At 38.5% G+C, this 21704-nt stretch overlaps 1 protein-coding gene across 4 annotated transcripts in view; it reads left to right on the forward strand.

Moving 5' to 3' along the window:
• The window catches only part of LOC122548418, a 208612-nt gene that overhangs the window by 179945 nt on the left and 6963 nt on the right, over nucleotides 1-21704 (forward strand). For all 4 annotated transcript variants that reach the window (XM_043687046.1, XM_043687047.1, XM_043687048.1 and 1 more), the window contains 8 exons: nucleotides 4344-4470; nucleotides 5973-6005; nucleotides 10843-10955; nucleotides 11765-11894; nucleotides 15307-15446; nucleotides 16418-16541; nucleotides 18068-18226; nucleotides 20273-20435. In XM_043687046.1, coding sequence (XP_043542981.1) covers nucleotides 4344-4470; nucleotides 5973-6005; nucleotides 10843-10955; nucleotides 11765-11894; nucleotides 15307-15446; nucleotides 16418-16541; nucleotides 18068-18226; nucleotides 20273-20435 — 989 coding nt within the window. The remainder of the gene's footprint in view (nucleotides 1-4343; nucleotides 4471-5972; nucleotides 6006-10842; nucleotides 10956-11764; nucleotides 11895-15306; nucleotides 15447-16417; nucleotides 16542-18067; nucleotides 18227-20272; nucleotides 20436-21704) is intronic.

Consider the following 21704-nt stretch of genomic DNA (forward strand, 5'->3'; position numbering starts at 1 on the left):
CCAGCTATGTAGTCCGTATATCACAAAGATTGGTCAATCATATAGAATAATATGACCCTTTGGCATTTTGTACCAGGCAAGATATTGCAGTTGCCCAGCCTTAGTAGCCTTAGCATAGTATCCAAAATTAGATGTGATTTGCATTTGAACAACATGTACTAAATATTCCTGAGTGTGCTTAGAATTATACTAGCAACAAATTTAAGATTGTCTGTGAGGCTAGCAATGTAGTGCACTTGTATGTACAGGAAGGTACATTTATTAATACGCTGGGTCCTGTACTTTGTGGACAAAAAGAGCAGGTGTATTGTGCCTGATTCAGATATTCTACAGTTATCCTCAGGGGAATACTTTGAATGATCAGTCAACTTGGTTGCTTTAAAATTTAAGCAAAGCTTGGCAGTAAACTGTGAATCATTGTTTAATGGTGCTTTGTCCATGGTTGTCCCTCTACCAATCAGAATTCCTGAAGAAGGGTTCATGCCCAAAACATCGATTCTCCTGCTCCTTGGATGCTGCCTGACCTGCTGCACTTTTCCAGCAACACATTTTCACCTCTACCAATCAGAGACAACTAATCTGCATGCTTTGTTCATACAATATAAAAATGTTATTATCTTTCACATATACTATTCTTGCAAATTTTCCCGATGAGTGCAAGTCAAAAAGTTCTGAGAAAATGTATCTTCTTCAAGTAATATTAAACTTGAGTTCCATTTGAAATTGGTGAGTGAACATACAGGAGTCTGGTGATGAGAACTGCAAGCTTGCATTCCACTAAAGAGACATTGAAGCCATCAGGTGGATGTAGGACGGAGAATAGAAGGAAGTGGCTTGTGAACTCTTATCACATATGTCCTATACGAAGTCCCAGTCACCTATTACCACTGTCGTCATTGAGTTCCTTCTCCCCAGCAGCTTACCATCTCTGTAAACTTATCCAGCCCTCAAAACCCCCAATACAGTTGGAATTCTCCTGTGATTCTGTGTATGCCCCTCCTTCTGCCTAATTGTTGGCAGATGTATTTTTAGCTGCTAAGGTCTGGTGATCTGTATTCCACTAGCTTTTGCCCCTCTGTTTCTTCACAATCCTCTCTGGATTTAAACCCTCTGGATCGGCTCAGGCTTGGAGGGCCAAGGGGCTGTTCCTGAGCTGTAAATTTTCTTTGTCCTTTGTTCCTCTTTAAGCCTCTCTGAATAGGCTTTTGGTCACTCCTTCATCTCTATCTATATCTCCTGCATTGGCTTGATACCCATTTTCCACTTTAAGGTACTGACTTGTCTCTTTCTACTACTATATGATTATGTTGTAGTCTTTAAAATATTAACTTAATAGTTAATTCAAGAACATTAGTAGGGAATTTGTTTTCTGTGCTGTGCTATAGCTAGCCCTTCCCTTCTCAGGAGAAATGGAAAATTCACTTTTCCTGTCGGACAGCAAATTGGTAGTCCTTTTATCAAGTGCTGTTTGTACACCCTGGCAAATTTCCTTCTCATTGTCAGCTTTCTGCCTGTGCCCAAGTGAAAATTATGCTCTGACTTATGTTGTATTTGATATCATAACATGTGCCTGCTTCTTGGTTTATTCATTAATTTGATTTGCAGCCAAGGAGCACTGGTGTTGATGACAAAACAGCAAGAAGGTGTTAAATCTATTTGGATTGGTGCTTGCTTCACATTTTGCAATCTTTTAAGGCAGCACAATAACTCAAAAGAAATTTAATGTTAGCATTCAATCCATGAAAAGTAGAACTATGCTTCGTCCATATTTGTGGTAAAAATGGATAAATAATCAGATTGTGTACTTAAATTTTAATTTCAACCTGGTATTCAAAAATGAAAGAATGTAAAATATATTTCTTTGACAAAATGCATAAGTTATATATATTTTTCATGTCATTGAGGATGAAAATATCATTCCTACTCAATGTGCTTCCACCTGCAACCAGTGCAACAAAATGGCAGTGGTGAGGTCTTGAAAGAGAATTTTTGTGATCGTGAAAAATTCTGTCCTGTTCTATAATCTCATATCATGTGAGCTATTTATGCTTCATACCAACTATTTAAAGGAAAACTTTCCATTGTTTCTAATCATTTAGCTCATGTGCATGTACTGTAGAACACAGTTTATAAGCCAACTTGTCATGTATCGAAAGATGTGTAGGTTAGGTGAATTGGCCAAGCTAAATTGCCCATAGTGTTCGGGGATGTGTAGGTTAGGTGCATTAGTCAGAGAAAAATGTAGGGTAATGGGTCTGGAATACTCTTTGGAGGGTCGATGTGGACTTGTTGGGCTGAAGGGCCTGTTTCCACACTGTAGGGATTCTAATTCTAATAAAATGAGCAAACTTTCCTGATGTGAAACATCATGTTAGGCGTCTACTTCGTAAATGTGTAGATTCTGCCAGTATCGTTACTACTTTTTAAAATAAGAAATGCTGCATTCTCATTGGCCTCAGGAGTTGGCCTGAGAATTCTGCTGCATAATTACATGTTTTACTCATAAGTCAACATAATGGATCAAACAGATATTATGGGTCATGTTGGCAGGAAAATACTTGTGAGTTTGAGACATGCCTTGACAGGGTAGACCAATTTTTTTGGAAATGACTATTCGAGATGGGTACTATATGAATAAATTCAAGAACAGCTTTATCCCTGCTGTTATCAGACTTTGGAATGGACCTCTCAAATGTTAATTCTGGTCCCTCCCTCTCTGCATCTTCTCTGTGGCTGTAACATTAACTATAGTTAGTTGATAAAGCTGAATGGTGTTTAAATAGAAGTCCACATCTACCTAAATTTATTTTCTCCATGTTTTCTCCATAATCAATAAGGCAACTATCCTGTAATTTCAGATCATGAAAAATGTGGTCTACAATTTAGATTCAATGTGAAGATTAATAGTGACTTGCATGGCAAGTATCTAGTGTTAGGGTAATTTCTACTAGAATGCTGTACAGAGTGAGAATATCAGGTATCTGCAGTCAAAAGCACTATTTGTCTAATAACTGAACAGGTTGATGTGAAAATTTCTACCTACATTTCCTTTCGGGATCTTGTGGCACGGTGGTAGTGTTCCTTTCCACCAGTCATAGCTCTCTAATAAGAGAGCAGCCCTATTGTCCTCTGGGACTGTGCAGTTTTACCTTTACCTCTAGACCAGGAGTCCAGAGTTCAAGTGTATAATAATGTCTCTGAACAGATTGATTAGAAAATATCAAATAAGATAGCCTTCAAATTTGGCTGTAAACTTAATCAGTTCCTGACAGGACCATTGGTTGGATCCAGTGGCAGATCAGGTCTCTTTGAAATAGAGAATGGTGAATTATGGTTGCCAACTGTTTCTTTATGTTTTTAAGAATTAACTCTTGGGATGCAGGGGCTCTATCAAGGCTAAAATGTATTGCAAATTCCTAGTTGAGTTGAAAAGATAACATTAGTTAACATTCTTGAATTGAGTGGCTTGTTGCGATATTTCACAAAGTGATAGGAAGTTCACTGTATTGGTGTTGACCTGGAATCATAAGTGTTAGGCCAGTTAAAGATGACAGATTTTCTTCGCTAAATGAGATTGCCTAATTTTGCCTTGCAATGCATACAAACGTACAAAATAGGAGCAGAAGTAAGTCATTCAGTCCCTTCAGCCTGCTCCACCATTTATTAAGACCCTGATGATCTGTTTGTAATTTGAATTCCAAATTCCCATGTATGCCGTATAAATAAACACAAATTCTATCTGCCATTGTAAGCTTGGATTCATTATATGTGGAGAGATTAGCAAACAAAATCATTGAGAAAACGGTTGAGATTATGAAGGGATGTGTTAACGCAAATACTGTGATTACCTCCACTAGTCAGTGAGAATGAACTGATCTGATTCTTACAAATAACAAAAACAATTTAAAATAATTGAAGGAGTAATGTGGATTTAAAGGAAAGCTTTCTTTGTACAGAGTGTATTGGGAATGTGGAATGTTTTGCTGCAAACTCATTGTAGAATCCAAGTGCATAAGTTCTTAAGAGGAAATTGAAGAAATGATTGGAGTAAAAGGACAAGATTAAAAGCAGTGGAGTGTAAACTGAGAGTGGTTCAAGACTCTTGAAAAATATCAAGACGTACTTGATAGGTTGAAAGGCCATTATTAATAACATTACATACAACTAAATATTCTGGTCAGAAAATATAAGTGAGGACATGTTGAAATTCACTTTCCTTTCAATGGTATGGTTTCTCTAGTTTTGAAATCTCAAGAGTTCTAAGATTGAACAACTCCATTATGGATTGGCTAAATGTGCTGGCTCAGTAAGTATAACAATTGTCTTCTCACCTTGATTTGTAGCTGGGTTGCGTATGAGAATACTGACTATACAGGCGAACAGTATGTTCTGGAAAAAGGACTGTACAGTAGCTTTGAAGATTGGGGAGCGATAAATTCCAAAATCTCCTCCGTTCAACCTGTTTTCTTGGTACGTGACTAAATTTACTGCTTTGTACATTTAAATTGGATAAAATAATTTAAGTGGCGATTTATTAATTTAAGAGTGATCTTTCAAAAACTTCCAGTAATATAAAAGCCTACTATAAGGTGGCATGTTAATTTTTTAAAATGTTATCTTAATGTTAAAATGGAAGGGAAAGAAAAGCTGTAGAAAAAACAAATAGGGTCCTCAAAAATGTTTGCAGACCACATTGATCCTGTTTGATTTGAGTTTTACCTTTGAAACAAGCTGTCTAGGAGTTCTACAAAAGGCTGAAGTAAATTTCTACTGAAGTGGTATCTATCTCCCAGCTACATAACATAACATAATAATATTGAGTGGTAGTGTCCTATTATAGAAATCTATCATATTATCAAAATGTTACAATTATGTGCACTTTTTAGCGATAAATTACCTTCCTTTTATCTTTGGCCAGGCAGTTGAAACAGTTGTTAAGAAGGCTTATAGGATCCTTGAGTTTATAAATAGATACATAGAGTATATGTCAAGAAAGTGATGCTACACCTCTACAAATTATTGGTCAGACCACGTTGGGAGTATTATGTTCACTCCTGGACACCCTATTTAAGGAAGGGTGTCAAAGCCCTGGAAAGAATGCAAAGGAGATTTACTAGAATTATACCAGGAATGGAGGATTTTAGATACAAGAAAAGATCAGAGAAATTGGGCTTATTTTCCTTGGAGCAGACATGATTAAGTGGTGACCTTATTGTGATATTCAAAATTCTGAACAATTTTGATAAGGTATAGAAAGGCATTCTATTTCCATTAGTTGGCCTGTCAGGAACTAGGGGGGTCACAATTTTAAAATTGTCAACAAGAGAGCTAAGAGTGAGATAAGGAGAAACGTTTTTACTCATAGTTGGTGCGATTTGGATTGCGCTGCCTAATAGTGGGGGGAGTGGATTCCATGGGAGGTTTCAAAAGAGGGCTGGTTAAATGTTTGAAAGTGATGAATGTAGAGGACTATGGAAATAGGGTTGGAAAATGGGACTAGCTTGGTAGCTCTTTTGAGGGCCGTTATAGGCACAATAACTCAAATGGCCTCCTTCTGTACTGTAAACATTTATGATTCTAAGTCCATAGCCCAACCTTTGGAAATGAGGATGAGAGAAAAGACAGACTGACAGAAGCTAAAATGTGACAGATGAGCAAAGAGCCTGCAACTGAAATTAGGTTATGACCCATTTCTGGCTGATCTCAGTAAATTGTTCTTCCCACAGAGTGATCAAAACAGTTGTGAATCTGAGAATGAGATATTGGAGCCATAAATAATTTAGAAATGCTGCTTCCGCTACTTCTGGATTGTTTAATTAAGATGGGTAGAATGGACTATCATCATTGTACCCACCTCGCAGTTGTATTGCCAATAGCATGAGGAGACTCCTTATAGTCACTAATTATAACAAAGCCTGTTTTTTTAACCATTTGTTAATAAATAACAACAAATCTCAATCTTTTTTATACAGGATTTGGAGGACAATGAACTTTCTAAGTTCAAGGTATGATGCAAAGTTCAATGTTTTTATTTACTTTTGTAAGATCAATACATCTGTTGAGCATTGGTTAAACTGTAAACGAGATTCCCCCATGTATGATTAGCGTGAATTATCACCGCCTGCGGCTTAAAGCAACTAGGATTGTTAAGACATGGATGCACACACTTTTTGAGCAGCAGAACTTTCCAAACATCAGTTTCATTTTGGCACCGCAAGGATTCCCTGAATGTTGAGCAATAGTGATATCATCAAGCAGGTTGAACAACTAAATACATCAAAAACAAAATCCCTCTGACACCAAACCAGGAAGTAGAAAACAGGTTTTATCATCAGCTGTGATTCATATAGATACACCGTGGAGGTGTTACAAGGGCACGCAAGTGCAAACAGAAAGCCAGCATCATTGGTAAGTGACAAAAAGCATCAGGCAGTCTCAAAGGGGGCACTACAAGAAGTATCAGTTTAGAAAAGTTCCTCAGATATTTAAAACTTGTTTCTGAAAACTAATGTAGTTCATTCCACATCATCCTCCTTGCTATCAAACAAAACACAGGCTGGCTGGCTCCCAATATTGGCGTTCCCTTGAGTCTCTCCTCCACTGCACGCCACACCCTGTGTATAGGCTTCCTCTTGCTCTTACTCCTGATTCGGGACTTTGTCCCTGCACCCATCAAGGAGGGGAAGCTCCACCCTATCAGATCCAGCCTTTGCCTCAGTCTCCCCCTTGCCTTCAGCCTCCCAGATCCCTTGTCAACGACATTTGCACTGGTGCTGACATCTCATTGCACCATTGGTGAGGCCACTCTGGTATTATGGCTCATCATTCCATTTTTTCATGCTGTTCAGAATTTACAGGAAGCAAAATAAGGTTAGGGGCACACACACATAGAAATAAGGGACAAGCTGAGATATCATGAGCAATTTTTTTCACTTTTTAATTCTAAAATTTCGTGGAACTTCTACCTGAAATGGAGAAAGTTGACATCTACCAAGTATATAAAGTTACCCTTTCAGGTGTAGCATTTGGCAGCAGTTATGAATGCACTACACTTTTGAAAACAGTTACATCTTCTTCAACAAGGCATCACGTTTGCAAGGGATAAATGATAACATCTATAGGTGTAAGTTCATCTCATGTCAGTGATTCCTAGATGACTGACATCAGCAAAGACTTCGACAGTGTGCTCGGTGGAAGACATTATGTGGAGGTACCTGTGTTGGACTGTGGTGGGGGTTGAGAGTGTGGTGCTCGAAAAGCACAGCAGGTCAGGCAGCATCTGAGGAGCAGGAGAATCGACATTTTGGGCATAAACCCTTCATCAGGAATGGGGTGGACAAGTTAAACATCACACAACACCAGGTTATAGTCAGGCTCAAGATTGGGATACAGATAGACTCTACCCTCACACCTTTAATGCATTGTACAAACTGGGATGTCACCTTTTTTTATATAAAACTTTAAGTTATTTCAGAATGTGACTTAAAAGAAGTTCTGGGATTTACACATTAATGAATCGAAATCTGTGATCCCTTCTAAAAGATGAAAGACTTAACAGCAATCTCAATTTGTTCAATATGTCATTTCAGTTGCATTTTACTGTAATCTTTTGCTATAAATTCTGTGTCTTATGATCCTCTTCTAAAGCTACCTGATGAAGGAGCAGCGCTCCGAAAGCTAGTGCTTCCAAATGAACCTGTTGGGCTATAATTTGGTGTTGTGTGATTTTTAACTCCGTGGAAGAGATCAAGGAACAAGAGTAGCCCATTCAAACCTTTGTATCTGCTCCAACATTTAATCTGGTTATTAAGCAGTCTGTTCCCTGGGATGGCAGGACTGACATGGAAAGAGACAATAGATCAGTTAGAATGATATTCACTGGAGTTTAGAAGAATGAGGAGGGGGATCTCATAGAAAACCATGAAATTCAGCAGCTCTAAAGAGGTAAAGATGGGAAGGATCTTCCCAATGATTGAGGAGTTCAGAACCAGGGCTGCCAGTCTAACGAAACCATGTAGATCATTTAGCACTGAGATGAGGGGGAATTTCTTCACTCAGAGCGTGGTGAGCATGTGGAATTGTTTGGCACAGGAGGTGGTTGATGCCAAAACATTGCATGTTTTCAAGGTGGACATAGATCCTTAGGGCTAAAGGGATCAAAGTGTACAGGGTGAAAGCTGGACAGTGTACTGAGATGGATGATTTGCCATGATCATAGTGAATGGCCTACTCCTGTTCCTATTTCTATATTTCTGTGTTTCAAAGACTGATCTAATTTTAACTCTACATTCCTATATATCACCGATATTATTTCATCCCTTCAGTAATCAAGATGCTATCTACCTCTGCCTTGAAAATATTTAAAGATTTTGCATTATTACCTCTCGTGGAAGAGAATTCCAAAGACTCTCAACTGCCTGAGAGTAAAAAGTTCCTCATTTTTGTCTTAAACGGACAATCCGTCATTTTAAATTTATGTTTAAACTTGGTTCTAGATTCTCCCATAAGAGGACACATTCATCCGATCAAGATCCCCCAGGATCATGTATGTTTCAATTAAGTAATTCCTGGCACAGCTCAATGGCTCAGTGGTTAGCACTGCTGCATCACAGTACCAGTGAGCCAGGTTCGATTCCAACCACGTGTGACTGTGTGGAGTTCGCACATTCTCCCTCTTTCTGTGTGGGATTCCATTAGGTGCTCTGGTATGCCCCATACAGTCCAAAGATGTGCAGGTTAGGTGCTAAGTTGCCCATAATGTCCAGGTGCAGGCTACGTCAATTAGCCATGGGCAATATAGGTATAGGGTAGGGTGAGTCAGTCTGGGTGGAATGACTAGAGTAAGATTAGGGCTAATGAAAGACAGTAGTGGGATATTGTGTGTGGAATCTGGGGATGTAGGCGAAGAATTAATGAATACATTTTCGTCAGTATTCACATTGGAAAAGAGTAATGTCAATGAGAATACGGAGATACAAGCTACTAGATTAGATGGAACTACGGTTGACAAAGAGGAGGTTTTAGCAATTGTGGAAGATCTGAAAATAGATAAGACCCCTGGGCTGGATGGGATTTATCCTGAGATTCTCTGGAAAGCCAGGGAGGAGATTGCAGAACTTTAGGCTTTGATCTTTATGTCATCATTGTTGACAGGAGTATTGCCAGAAGACTGGTGGAGAGCAAATGGTGTTCCCTTGTTTAAGGAGGGGAGTCGGGACAATCCTGGTAATTATAAGCCAGTGAGTTTTCCTTTGATTGTGAGTAAGGTGTTGCAAAAGGTTATAAGAGATAGGATTATGATCATCTGGAAAGGAATAATTTGATTAGGGATAGTCAACACAGTTTTGTGAAGGGTAGGTCGTACCTAACTAACCTTATTGAGTTCTTCGAGAAGGTGACAAAGCAGATGGATGAAGGTAAAGCTGTAGGTGTGGTATATACAGACTTTAGTAAGGCGTTTGAGCTATTGCACAAAATATGAAGTTTCGGGATTGAAGGTGATTTAGCAGTTTGGATCAGAAATTGGCTAGCTGTAAGAAGACAGAGGGTGGTGGTTAATGGGAAATGTTCATCTTGGAGCTCGATTACCAGTGGTGTGCTGCAAGGATCTGTTTTGGGGCTACTGCTGTTTGTGATTTTTATAAATGATCTGGATGTGGGCGTAGAAAGATGAGTTAGTAAATTTGCAGACGACACTAAGGTAGGCAGAGTTGTGGATAGTGCCAGAGGATGTTGTGGGTTACGGAGGGACAGAGATAAGATGCAGATCTGGGTTGAGAAGTGGCAAATGGAACTTAATGCGGAAAAGTGTGAGGTAGTTCACTTTGGAAGAAGTAACAGGAATGCAGACTACTGGGTTAATGGTAAAATTCTTGACAGCGTAGATGAACAGAGAGATCTCGGTGTCCCGGTGTATTAATCCCTGAAAGTTGTCACCCAGGTTGTTAGGGTTGTTAAGAAGGCATATTGTGTGTTGGCGATTATTGGTAGGGGAATTGAGCTAGAGGAGATTTACTAGGATGTTGCCTGGTATGGAAGGAAGGTCTTACAAGGAAAAACTGAGGGAACTGAGGCTGTTTTTGTTGGAGAGAAGAAGGTTGAGAGGTGACTTAATCGAGACGTATAAGGTAATCAGAGGGTTAGATAGGGTGGACAGTGAGAGTATTTTCCTCAGATGTTGAAGGCAAACACAAGGTGATATAACTTTAAATTGAGGGGTGATAGATTTAGGACAGATATCAGGAGTAGTTTCTTTACTCAGAGAGTGGTAGGGGTTGTGGAACGGCCTGCCTGCAACAGTAGTATACTCGCCAATGTTAAGGGCATTTAAATGGGCATTGGACATACATATGGATAATAATGGAATGGTATAGGCTAGATGGGCATCAGATTAATTTCTCAGGTCAGCATAACATTGAGGGTCGAAGGGCCTGTACTGCGCTGTAACGTTCTATGTTCTATGGATACTCTTTGGAAGATCAGTAGAGACTTGATGGGCTGAATGGCCTGCTTCCAAATTATAGGGTTTCTATGATTCAATGACACCTGTCTCTGGATTCCAGCATTGAAATGCCCATGTGTGAAAGCTGGACAATCCTGTCAGTTTTCAGAGTAATGACTGTGAACTTTGATAGCTTTCCTGTCACTGCAATCTTAAAAAAACTGGACAATTTCAAATACAATCAGAATCAACTTTTACACACTTGTTGAATTAAATAAAGGAATGGGTATGTTGCTTCATGAAAAAGGATTAAATTAGGATGCATTCTATATTAGCGTTTTGATTATTTTTACTTGGCATTCTCTGTGTCTTTTATTATGAATAAAACTGTTGACTTGCAGGTGCAATTTTTTACGGACCCTGAATTTCAAGGAAATGCACAGACATTTGACATGAACACAGCCCAATTTCCAGATGGTTTCTCACCCAAGTCCTGCAAAGTTCAATCTGGCAGGTGAGAGAAATTAATTTCAAAAGTACATCAACTTAACAAACTTATGATAAATTGGTTGGAAGCACAATTTTAACTATTTTACCTGAATTAATCAGTATCATTGTTTTCACGGTATAAAAAGTGAATCTCTGAGAAATAATCCAATCTAAATACTGGATTTTTAACAGCTCCTCCAGAGGAACTATTAAAAAGTGTTAAAAACGTTCCTTCAGAGGAACTACCTTGGACTTTAATTGAAAATTAGCTTTGTTAAAGGTTCAATATACAGTGCATATCTCATTGTCTCAGTGTGTGAGAAAACCCCATTCATTATAAAAGAATACAAATCTACCATCTGACCATAATACAGATGTGAAATGCTTCTGTGTTAACACCCTTTGCATGCAAGACATTTTGTTGAAAATTGTATTTGTTTTGCTTTCACTTTGGATCCTCTTGCAACATCTTCAATAGTTTGCAAAGAGTACCTCATGATTAGACCTATTATAAAAGGTACATGTGTAAGTCTAAGGTTTCACTTTAGGAACATCAATTTGATTATAGTTAGTGTAGCACGGAATTCTTCAGACCTTAAGGTTCTTTCCAAATAAGTGTTTGAACTTGATTGCTGATGGAATGGACTGATATTACTAGATTCATTCTAAACTAACAATGTTGTTGGAGGTGAGAATTCTTAAAAATGGAGATATAATTTTTTCTGCAATTGCATTTTTTTTGTTTGAAATGAGGAGACCATCTGTTGAGAATAGGAAGAGAAACAGGAAGATTACACTTGGAAACTGTGATTCATTATATTTGTCCCTTTGCAGCTGGGTGGCTTATGACGCTGAGAATTTCACTGGTAACCAATATGTACTCGAGGAGGAAACTTATCCTGATTTGATCATGATGGGATGTACAAAGGGTGACTGTATAAAATCTGTGAAGAGGGTAGATTTTGTAAGTATCAGTTAGATATTTATGCTTTTACTGCAGTGACATCTGATGTCATTGATATTCCCTAAAACAAATCAGCAACTGATTTTCCCTTTTAAATAAAAGATGCAAGACTGATTGATTGCATCAGCATAAGGTGACAGCATCCAATCCTAATGTTGTTCTTTGTGCTTCAACTCAAATGTTACTAGCACACAAGCCCTCAAACAAGATTCTTTTTCTCTCTTTTGTAAAATAAGTGTGCTAACTGTGCAATTGTGCTCTTCTGTCGACAACCTGTATAGGCATGAAAACTTGAATCTTTAATAAGTGTGGAAAGATTAATTGGAACTGATTGAATTCTATTTTTCTTTGGAGATCCCTACCTCTCTATTGCTTGAGCAGCAGGCCTATCCCTGAATGAAAATGGATAACAGTATTAACATTTTAACACCAAATTGTTCTTAAATGACATTGCTATTACACACAACCTTTATCTCCTAGGTTTGTATTTAAAGAACAAAGAAAATTTACAGCCCAGGAACAGGCCGTTTGGCCCTCCAAGCCTGAGCCGATCCAAATGTATTGCCTAAACTTGTCGGTCAATTCCTAAGCATCTGTATCCCTCTGCTCCCCACCTACTCATGCACCTGTCCAGACGCATCTTAAATGAATCTACCGTGCCTGCTTCTACCACCTCTGCTGGCAATGCGTTCCAAACGCCCACCACCCTCTGTGTGAAGTACTTGCCGCGTGTATCCCGCTTAAACTTTCCACCTCTCACCTAGAAAGCGTGACCTCTCATTATGGAAATCTTCACCCTGGGGAAAAAAGCTTGTCTCTATCTACCCCTTCATGATTTTGTAAACCTCAATCAGGTACCCCCTCAATCTCCTTTTTTCTAATGAAAATAAACCTAATCTACTCAACCTCTCTTCATAGCTAGCACCTTCCATACCTGATGAAGGGCTTTTGCCCGAAACGTCGATTTTACTGCTCCTCAGATGCTGTCTGAACTGCTGTGCTCTTCCAGCACCACTAATCCAGAAATGGTTTCCAGCATCTGCAGCCATTATTTTTTACCTGTTTTCACCTTCCATACCAGGCAACCTCCTCGTAAACCTTCTCTGCACCCTCTCCAAAGCATCCACATCCTTTTGGTAATGTGACAACCAGAACTGTACACAGTATTCCAAATGCGGCCGAACCGACGTCCTGTACAATTTTAACATGACTTGCCAGCTCTTATACTCAATACCCCGTCCAATGAAGGCAAACATACTATATGCATTCTTGACCACTCTATCCACCTATGCAGCAACCTTCACATACAATGGACCTGCACTCTCAGATCTCTCTGCCCATCAACTGTTCCCACGGCTCTTCCATTCTTTGTATAATTTGCTATAGAATTACTCTTGCCTAAATGCATCACCTCAGATTTGTCTGGATTGAAATCAATCTGCCACTTTTCCGCCCAACTCTTCAACCTATCTATATCCTCCTGTATTCTTTCACAATCTCTTATGCATTCTGCTACTCCACTAATCTTCGTGTCATCTACAAACTTGCTTATCATACCAACAGTGCCCTTTTCCAGATCATTTATGTATATTACAAACAACAGTGGCCCCAACACTAACCCCTGTGGAACACCACTGGTCACCTTTCTCCATTTCGAGAAACTCCCTTCAACTACTACTCTCCCTCTTCTGTTGCTCAACCAGTTCTTTATCCAACTAGCTAGAATACCCTGCACACCATGTGACTTCACTTTCTCTATTAGTCTACCATGGGGCATCTTCTCAAACGCCTTACTAAAGTCCATGTTTATGACATCAACAGCCCTTCCTTCCTTCTATCAACTTGGTCACGTCCTCATAGAACTCTATTAAGTTGGTAAGGCACAATCTCCCCTGCACAAAACCATGTTGCCTATCACTAATAACCCCAATCTTTTCTAAATATAAATAGATCCTATCCCTCAGTACCTTCTCCAGCAACTTTCCCACCACTGACGTCAGGCTCACTGGTCTGTATACCCTTGACAACATGAGCAACCTTCCAGTCCTCCGGCACCTCACCTGTATTTGAGGATGCCACAAAGACATCTGTCAGGGCCCCTGCTATTTCCTCTCTCACCTCCGTCAGCAACCTGGGATAGATCTCATCTGATCTTGGGGATTTGTCCACCTTAATAACCTCTAACCTACCAACACATCTTCCCTATTTATGTCAACGTGATCCAAACTAATCAAACTTCTATCACTGATCTCAACATTCATCATGTTCCTCTCCTCAGTGAAAACTGATGCAAAGTAATCATTCAGAATCTCACCCATTCTCTCAGGTTCGATACACAGCCTTCCTTCACTATCCTTTAGTGGACCAATCCTTTCTCTAGTTAAGAGAGTGAGATAAGGTTTCTAATCCTGTCTGTCTCTGCTTAAGAACTGCCAGTTCTCAAGTTTTCCCACTTTCTGTTCTAAAGTTCTCAAAAACAAGGTTGCAGCATCTTTAATGAATTGTGAATGAACAGGCAGGGTCCATTTGACTCATTGTGCTTCTGCTATCACTTTGAAAGGGAGATCCAATCAATCCGACAGCCCCATACATTCTGTAAATGTCCTCACTTTGAATATTTATATCCTTTTAGACAGTGTATGTCAAATAATAACATCTTGCTGCACAATTTCTTGTATCTCATCATATCACCTCTTGTTCTTTGCAAGTTATCTTAAATCTGTCTCTTCTAATTATTGACCTTTTTGTCACTGGAAAGATGCTATATATCTCTGTGACTCTAAAAGGCATCTGGATGGATACATGAATAGAAAGGGTTAAGAGGGATATGGGCTAAGTGCTGGTAAATGGGACTAGGATAATTTAGTACATCTGGTCAGAATGGATGAGTTGGACCAAAGGGTCTGTTTCCATGTTGCACATCTCTATGACTATGACTCTGTGTTCTTCTTACTTATCAAAACCCTTCATGATTTTGAGCACCTATGTTAAATTTCCCCTTATAGTCTCTGCTCAAAGAGAATTATCCCAGTTTGTCTAATCTTCTTGTGTAACTTGTTTTTTTGTCCATGGTACTATTCCAGTAAATCTCTTTGCATCCTCTCCAAGAGCTCAACATCCTTCTTTATAATATTGAGCCCAAAGTTGGCTACAACATTCCAGAGGTGACCTAACCAGAATGATTAGTATATTTTTCTTGATTTTATGCACTATAGCTCTATTTATAAAACCATTGAACCCCTATATGTTTTCAACTTGTCAACTTTTAGCTTGTCCTACCACCAGCAAAGAATTGTGTACAGACACCCCAGGTCGGTCTGTGCCCCTTATAGGATTGTATACTTTAGTGCATATTGCCTCTCCACATTCTGTCAGTCAAAAATAATTCACACTTTTGTTTTTATTTCCATAGTGCTTCTCCATTCCAGGGATAATTCTCTTTGCACGGGAGAAATTTCAAGGAAAGAAAATTGAATTGGTTTCAGAAATGCAGAATCTGGCATTGCAAGGATACAATAATCACATTTTTTCTGTCAAAGTTAATGGTGGCACGTAAGTACATATTTGTCCTAAATTATTTACTACACAGGATATTCTCTTAAAAAGGTCTGTACTTGTGTTGGGAGACTGTCATCCTATCTATTTCACATTTGCTATTACCAAACTATATTTAACTCTTTAGCTTCCATATTCTAATTAGGATTCACTTTATAAAAGGAGGAATTGATTCAAATTCCTTAAAATTAACTAATTTGTTCAATAAATATTGAACTGCACATATAGAGTCATAGAGATGTACAGTATAAAAACAGACCATTTGGTCCAACTTGTCCATGCAGACCAGATATCCAAAATAAATCTTGTCCTATTTTCCAGCACTTGGCCCATATCGCTCTAAACCGTTCCTATTCATATACCCATCCAGATGCTTTTTAAATGATGTAATTGTACCAGCCTCTACCATTTCTTCTGGCAACTCATTTCATACATGCACCATCCTCTGTGTGAAAATGTTGCCCTTTAGGTCCTTTTTAAATCTTTCCCCTTTCACCTTAAAGCGATGTCCTCTGGTTTTGGACTCCCTCAATCTGGGGAAAAGACCTTGTCTATGTACCTTATCCATGTTTAGCACACTCCTGTTTGATTACATCACTGACCATAAGCTGGTAACTAAAACAAGTGTTCGAAGTCCCAGATTGCGCAGAAAGTCTCGACAACACTGAATTGCTTAAGGACAGATCAGGGAGGATATGGCCACTTGCTCCACAAATGAAACATGATTGGAAAGCTCAAATTGTGACCACAGCCATAAAAATAAGACCATCTCCTACAATATTAAACTTCTGACCTGAAAGATCCATTCCTGGTGGCATCACAACTATCAACATTGTGTCAGCTAAAGCGATTTTTAATGCAGTGGCTTGGAGTCCCACCTGCTCACTGTATCATTGTAGAACTACTCTGTGCCTTAAGGATTACTGCTGAAATGTATAAAATATTTCTTGATTTATTGTGCAAAACAGATGGGTGGTTTATGAACGCAGCAACTATCAAGGACGTCAAATTTTGCTACAGCCCTGTCAGATACCCAACTGGCATCAACACACTGGATGGCACAGGATTGGTTCTCTACGTCCTTTGCCTCAGGTCTGTACATGCATAGGTAGAGAGATCTGTATGTGAAATTTAAAGTGTGAACCTGTTATTAATATCTCTGAGATAATCTTGCAGGTTGTTCCTCAAATCAAAAGTGAGTGACACCTATTGGTAAAAGACTAAATTGATTGATAGTTCATGAAAAGTAATATCTATGAAAATAAGCAAATTCCATATTTCCTTCAATGTTTACATGACATTTTCTTCATCTGCAATTATTTTTGAAAAGACAGGAGAAGAGAAAATAGGTTTTCAAAATATTCATTCAACGTATGAGAGATTCTCTCAAAATATGTTCTTGAGATAGTCAACATTTTTGACAAGATATTCTCCTTTACTCTTCAGAGTTTGTTGAACCAGCAGTATATTTTGGTTTTCATTACAAATTTCCAACTTGGTTTCTGTTTGTTCTCCAAATTGGATTGTTTTTGAAATTTTTTGGCAGTATATTTGTTTACTTATTTTGCGTTTTCAAATGTGATTTGTATTGAGTTCTGTTAGTCCCTCTCTGGCACCAGCTGCAGTATATTTGTTTTGGTAGATGTGAATCAGATAGTTCTTAGCATTCCTTCTAATTTTCTTACTGGCTACACAGCCCTCTGAGGCCTGCATGCAGATTGACTTCTGAACCTTACTTGCGGGGATCATTTGGAGCAGCTGGGCATGCGATCATGCAGGTTAGAGGTCACATTGATGGTCCTCCTGATTGGTGAATCTAGATCAAGGGGTCATTATCTCAGAGGAAGGGGCAGGCCTCTGAGGTGAGAAATATTTTCTTTATTCTGAGTAGTGAGACTGAGAAATTGATTACACCAGAGGGCTTTGGAAGCTCTGACATTGAGCATGTTTCAAGACAAAATCAATAGATTTCTCTTTACAAATGATACCGTGGAATCTGAGGCAAATGGTATAAGACCAAAATGGTGCAAGGGGCAGATGATTAGTCATAATCTGACTGAATGAGGTAGTAGGTTTGACTGGCCCAAATGGCCTATTGTTGCCCTTATTTCATATGTTTCTATAAATGTGCCCAATCCTTTCCTTTCTCACTTTCGAATAAGTAACCAATATTCACTGAGTATCTTCCAACAGCAGTAAAGGAAAAATTAGGAATTCTTCAAACAAGGAAAGGGAATTTCACAATTACATCAAGATGTACAATACTGGAATTTAAACCAGCTGTGCAGGATTGTGGTTTAGTTTCTAGTGCCTACTACAATATTGCTTTAAAACATTATAATGTTTAATTCAGCTTTTGTTTTTAAGAAGGCATTTATGTGAACTGTGGAAAGATAGAACACTCGTCTACTTCCTCTTCAGTTATTTCTGGCACAATTTGTAATTGCAATTCATGCAAATATAGCTGCTTACTTTCACATCTCTGGAAAAATAAAGTCCAAGTTTATAAAGTAACTGCATGTATACAAAAGCCATGGCTTAAACGTGCAATAATCTAGAACAACAGAAAAACATATTGGAAAACTATGTTACATTTACCAGTTCGGTCTTGTTTACAGAGACGAGTGTATTTTAGGATACGAAACCGAGGTACTGGAACATTCATGACGTTTACTGGAGACTTGAATGAAATCCACATGGTACGCGTGCAAGCTTTGGACAGCACAGGAATGGATGACCAAATGTGGTTCTATCAGGACGGATTTATCAAAACCAAGGTATTCAAAATATTGAATCTAATAAAAGAAGATACTAGCCTAGCTTTTTCAATGTAGCTTCCTTCTGTATTATCTTTTAACTGATTTTTTTTTTTGACAATGGGAGACCTTGCGTCAAATTTCCAAATGCCAGCTGAGACAGAACCTGCTGCAGATGTGATTTAAAATTCTGTTCTGGGAAGACATCGCAAGGTTCTATCATCTCCAAGATAGCTTACAATTTCAAAAGTGCTGTCAGGGGTGGTGGACAATATTTTTTAGCTGATGGTACTTCTGGAAGAGTTAGATCCCAGAATGAAAAATGACTTGCTGGATTTCTTTTTCTTTAGTTAACTCACATGGTGGTTAGTCACTGATACATATTCACATGAAGCTGCCAATTTTCTTTAGTGAAAGAACAGAAGTTCATTACATGAAAGAAGATTTAATAAAGACAAGCCTTTGAAATACAGAAGACCAATAGAAAGACCTTAAAACACAGAAACAACGTGTTTCCTGCCACTCTCCACTATAAACATTTTAAGTACAGAGAAATTATATATTGTATCTCAACACTTCAAATTTCTTCTTCACAGGCTCCTCGCCTGTCCTTTTCCATGGATTGTGGAGGCAATTCAATGACATGAACTTCTCAAAAATCTGAGAGCCTAAACTTCCTCAATTCTACTAAATTGCAGATTTCTCAAGAAACACTCATGGTTTGGAAGTTTAACTGGAAGGACTCTCTAACTTTGAGGTTACTTATAAAAGAAAACAAATCACAGAACTAACCAAAGTTCATATCCCTCTATTTTTAAATCCAAATTTCAAAATTAAATTGCCTCCAATTAAAGGCTTATTTAGCTTTTTTTGGGAACTTGTTAATGAGGTGTCAAAGCTGAGGCTGCAATTTTTAAATTTGATTTCAGTAAATATAAGCAGTCTAGAGCATGTTATTACACAATTGTTGAATTCATGATGGGGAGATCTGAAAATTTGCTTGTATTATGTCAAGTGTTTTATGGGGGAGTTTTATCTCCTCCCACTCCCAAGTCCCAAAAATAATTCTACTTATTGGACAGCTACTTTTGTAAGGAGTAAAATATAATTGTCTTACAGAGATTTCCACTAGGAAAAAAAAACTATATCATGTATGAATTGTATCTTTAACTGTTTTCAATTATTAAATGAGGTTGCAAGATGTGCTTTGAGACATGAGCATAGGCTCAATATTTGTTGCCCTTCCTGACTCATCTTTGAGGAAGTGGTAATGAGTCACCTTCTGAACCAAAGCAGCCTGTCTGTGTACCCGCAAAGGATAGGAGTTCCAATATTTTTACCCTGTGATAGTGAAAGACTGGTAACGTAGTTCCAAGTCAGCAAGATGAATGACTTGGAAGGCAACATTCAGAAAGTGTTGTTTCCTGGAGTGTCATGCCCTTGTTCTTCGAGATGGAATGTGGTAAAGGAGGAATTTTGATGAGTTGCTTCAATACTTCATTCTGCCGTTACTGTGCACTGGCAGTGAATGAAAAAAATGTTCAAGTTGATGGGTAGGGTACTAATCAAGTGAGCAGGATGGTATTGTGGGAGCTGCATATATCCAGGCAGATATTCTGTCAGACACCTGATCAATGCCTTTTGGATGGTGGAAAGACTTTTAAGAGTTATTGGGTGAATAACTTTCCAATAAATGCCCAACCTCCGACTTTCTGTTGTGATCATGATACACAGTTGGTCCAATTTAATCAATAAACCGAAAGAACTGCGGATGCTGGAAATCTGCAACACAAACAGGAATTGCTGGAAAATCTCAGCAGATCTGGCAGCTTCTGTGGAGAGAAATCAGAGTTAACATTTCTAATCCAGTGACCTTTCTTCAGTACCCTTCTGAAGAAGTTCTGAGAAAGGATCATTGGACCCAAAACACTGGGCCTGAAATATTAATTCTACTTTCTGTCCACAGAAGCAGCCAGTCCTGCTGAATTTCTTTTGCAAGTTTTGTTTCCAATTTCTAACTCTAATTGATTTGCACTATTTTTCTATTTGCTTCTTGCTCTACCTCAGATGGCAGACGATTGCTGCATGGATGTGATTGGAAACTTTCTCGGTCCAAGTTCAAGGTTAGGAATCTCGATACAGGACAGCAAAGACGTTCATATCTGGAACATCAGTTCAGATGGAGTCATACGGAGTGGAATAAGGACTGATCTAGTTATTGATATAAAAGGTGAGGTGTTGGTCTTTCATTCTTCTCTGTACTAATGAGACCAGTGTACTCAACAACCACGAACCAGCACTTGTGTTGACATGATGTGAACAATGTTCAAGACAACATTAGAGAGAGATCCCTCCCCACAAACTCCTTCCTCCACAGATGCTTCATGACTGCCTGAGCATTTCCAGCAATTACTGACCTCTGTTCCAAACCAATGTTGAATGAGCAAAGTTTTAGGAAGAAGCATTTACTATTGATAGGTGATTCCAATGTAAAAGACCTGGTAGATTTATTGTGAGAAAGTGTTCCCCTCACTCCCCATTCGATATTTGCTGTTTAGATATAGCAACACCAGCCAGATTCAAATATGTAACATAGGGGAATAGACACATTAAAAGAGAGAAGAACAGGTAAGATTGTGCTGCCCTCTTTCTTGATGGATGTTTAGGAATAAGTTGGTCATTTCCTGGTGATTGTCCATACTTGAACAGGGTTTAAAAACTTGGTTTCACAATTGACCATGATGGGATTTGAAAATTGCTGACCTCGTTCAAAATTGAATAGGATTGAAATTCAAGACTAAGAGTGGAAACAGTTTAAAAAGGGCACTCGCATGTAAAGTCCATTGTAGCAATTACACATATTGTATGAAAGATATTCAAATTATATATATGTTGCATTTTTTGACTGGGAGATTATATGAAATCATAAATTGTTGGTATATTGGTGTTTATTTTGCTTAGCATAATCAAATTTGATGGCAGTAATATCTGATTCATATGTGATCTCAACAATGATCACACTTATTTGACAAGAGCAAAATGCTGCAGATGCTGAAAATCTGAAATTTCATTCATACAGTGTCTTTGATATGGTACAGATTCTTAACCGCAGTTCATAGGAGCATAAGCAAAACAAAAATGTCCATCACATAAATATCAGGAAAGGGAACAAAGACTCAACAAAAGAGATTGTAAAAGGAGTGTCTTTGAAGGGAGAGAGGTTAGAACAGAGATCTAGTGAGGGAAATTCAGAGCTTAGGGCCAAGGTAACAATGGCGTAACCCTAATTATGGAACAGCAAAAACAGTGTATGTGAAATGTCCAGAATTTGAAGAACAAAGAATTCTCATAGGGTTGTAAGACCAGATAAGGTGATAAAGAAAAAGAGAGGCATGGCCATAGAGCATCTTGAACATAAGAATGAGAAGTTCAAAATCAAAGTGTTATTAGGCTGAAGTAACTGTATATTAGAGAAGATGTGTGAATGGGATCGGTATGG

Source organism: Chiloscyllium plagiosum, chromosome 3 (genome assembly GCF_004010195.1).
Source record: "Chiloscyllium plagiosum isolate BGI_BamShark_2017 chromosome 3, ASM401019v2, whole genome shotgun sequence".
NCBI classification, from domain to species: domain Eukaryota; kingdom Metazoa; phylum Chordata; class Chondrichthyes; order Orectolobiformes; family Hemiscylliidae; genus Chiloscyllium; species Chiloscyllium plagiosum.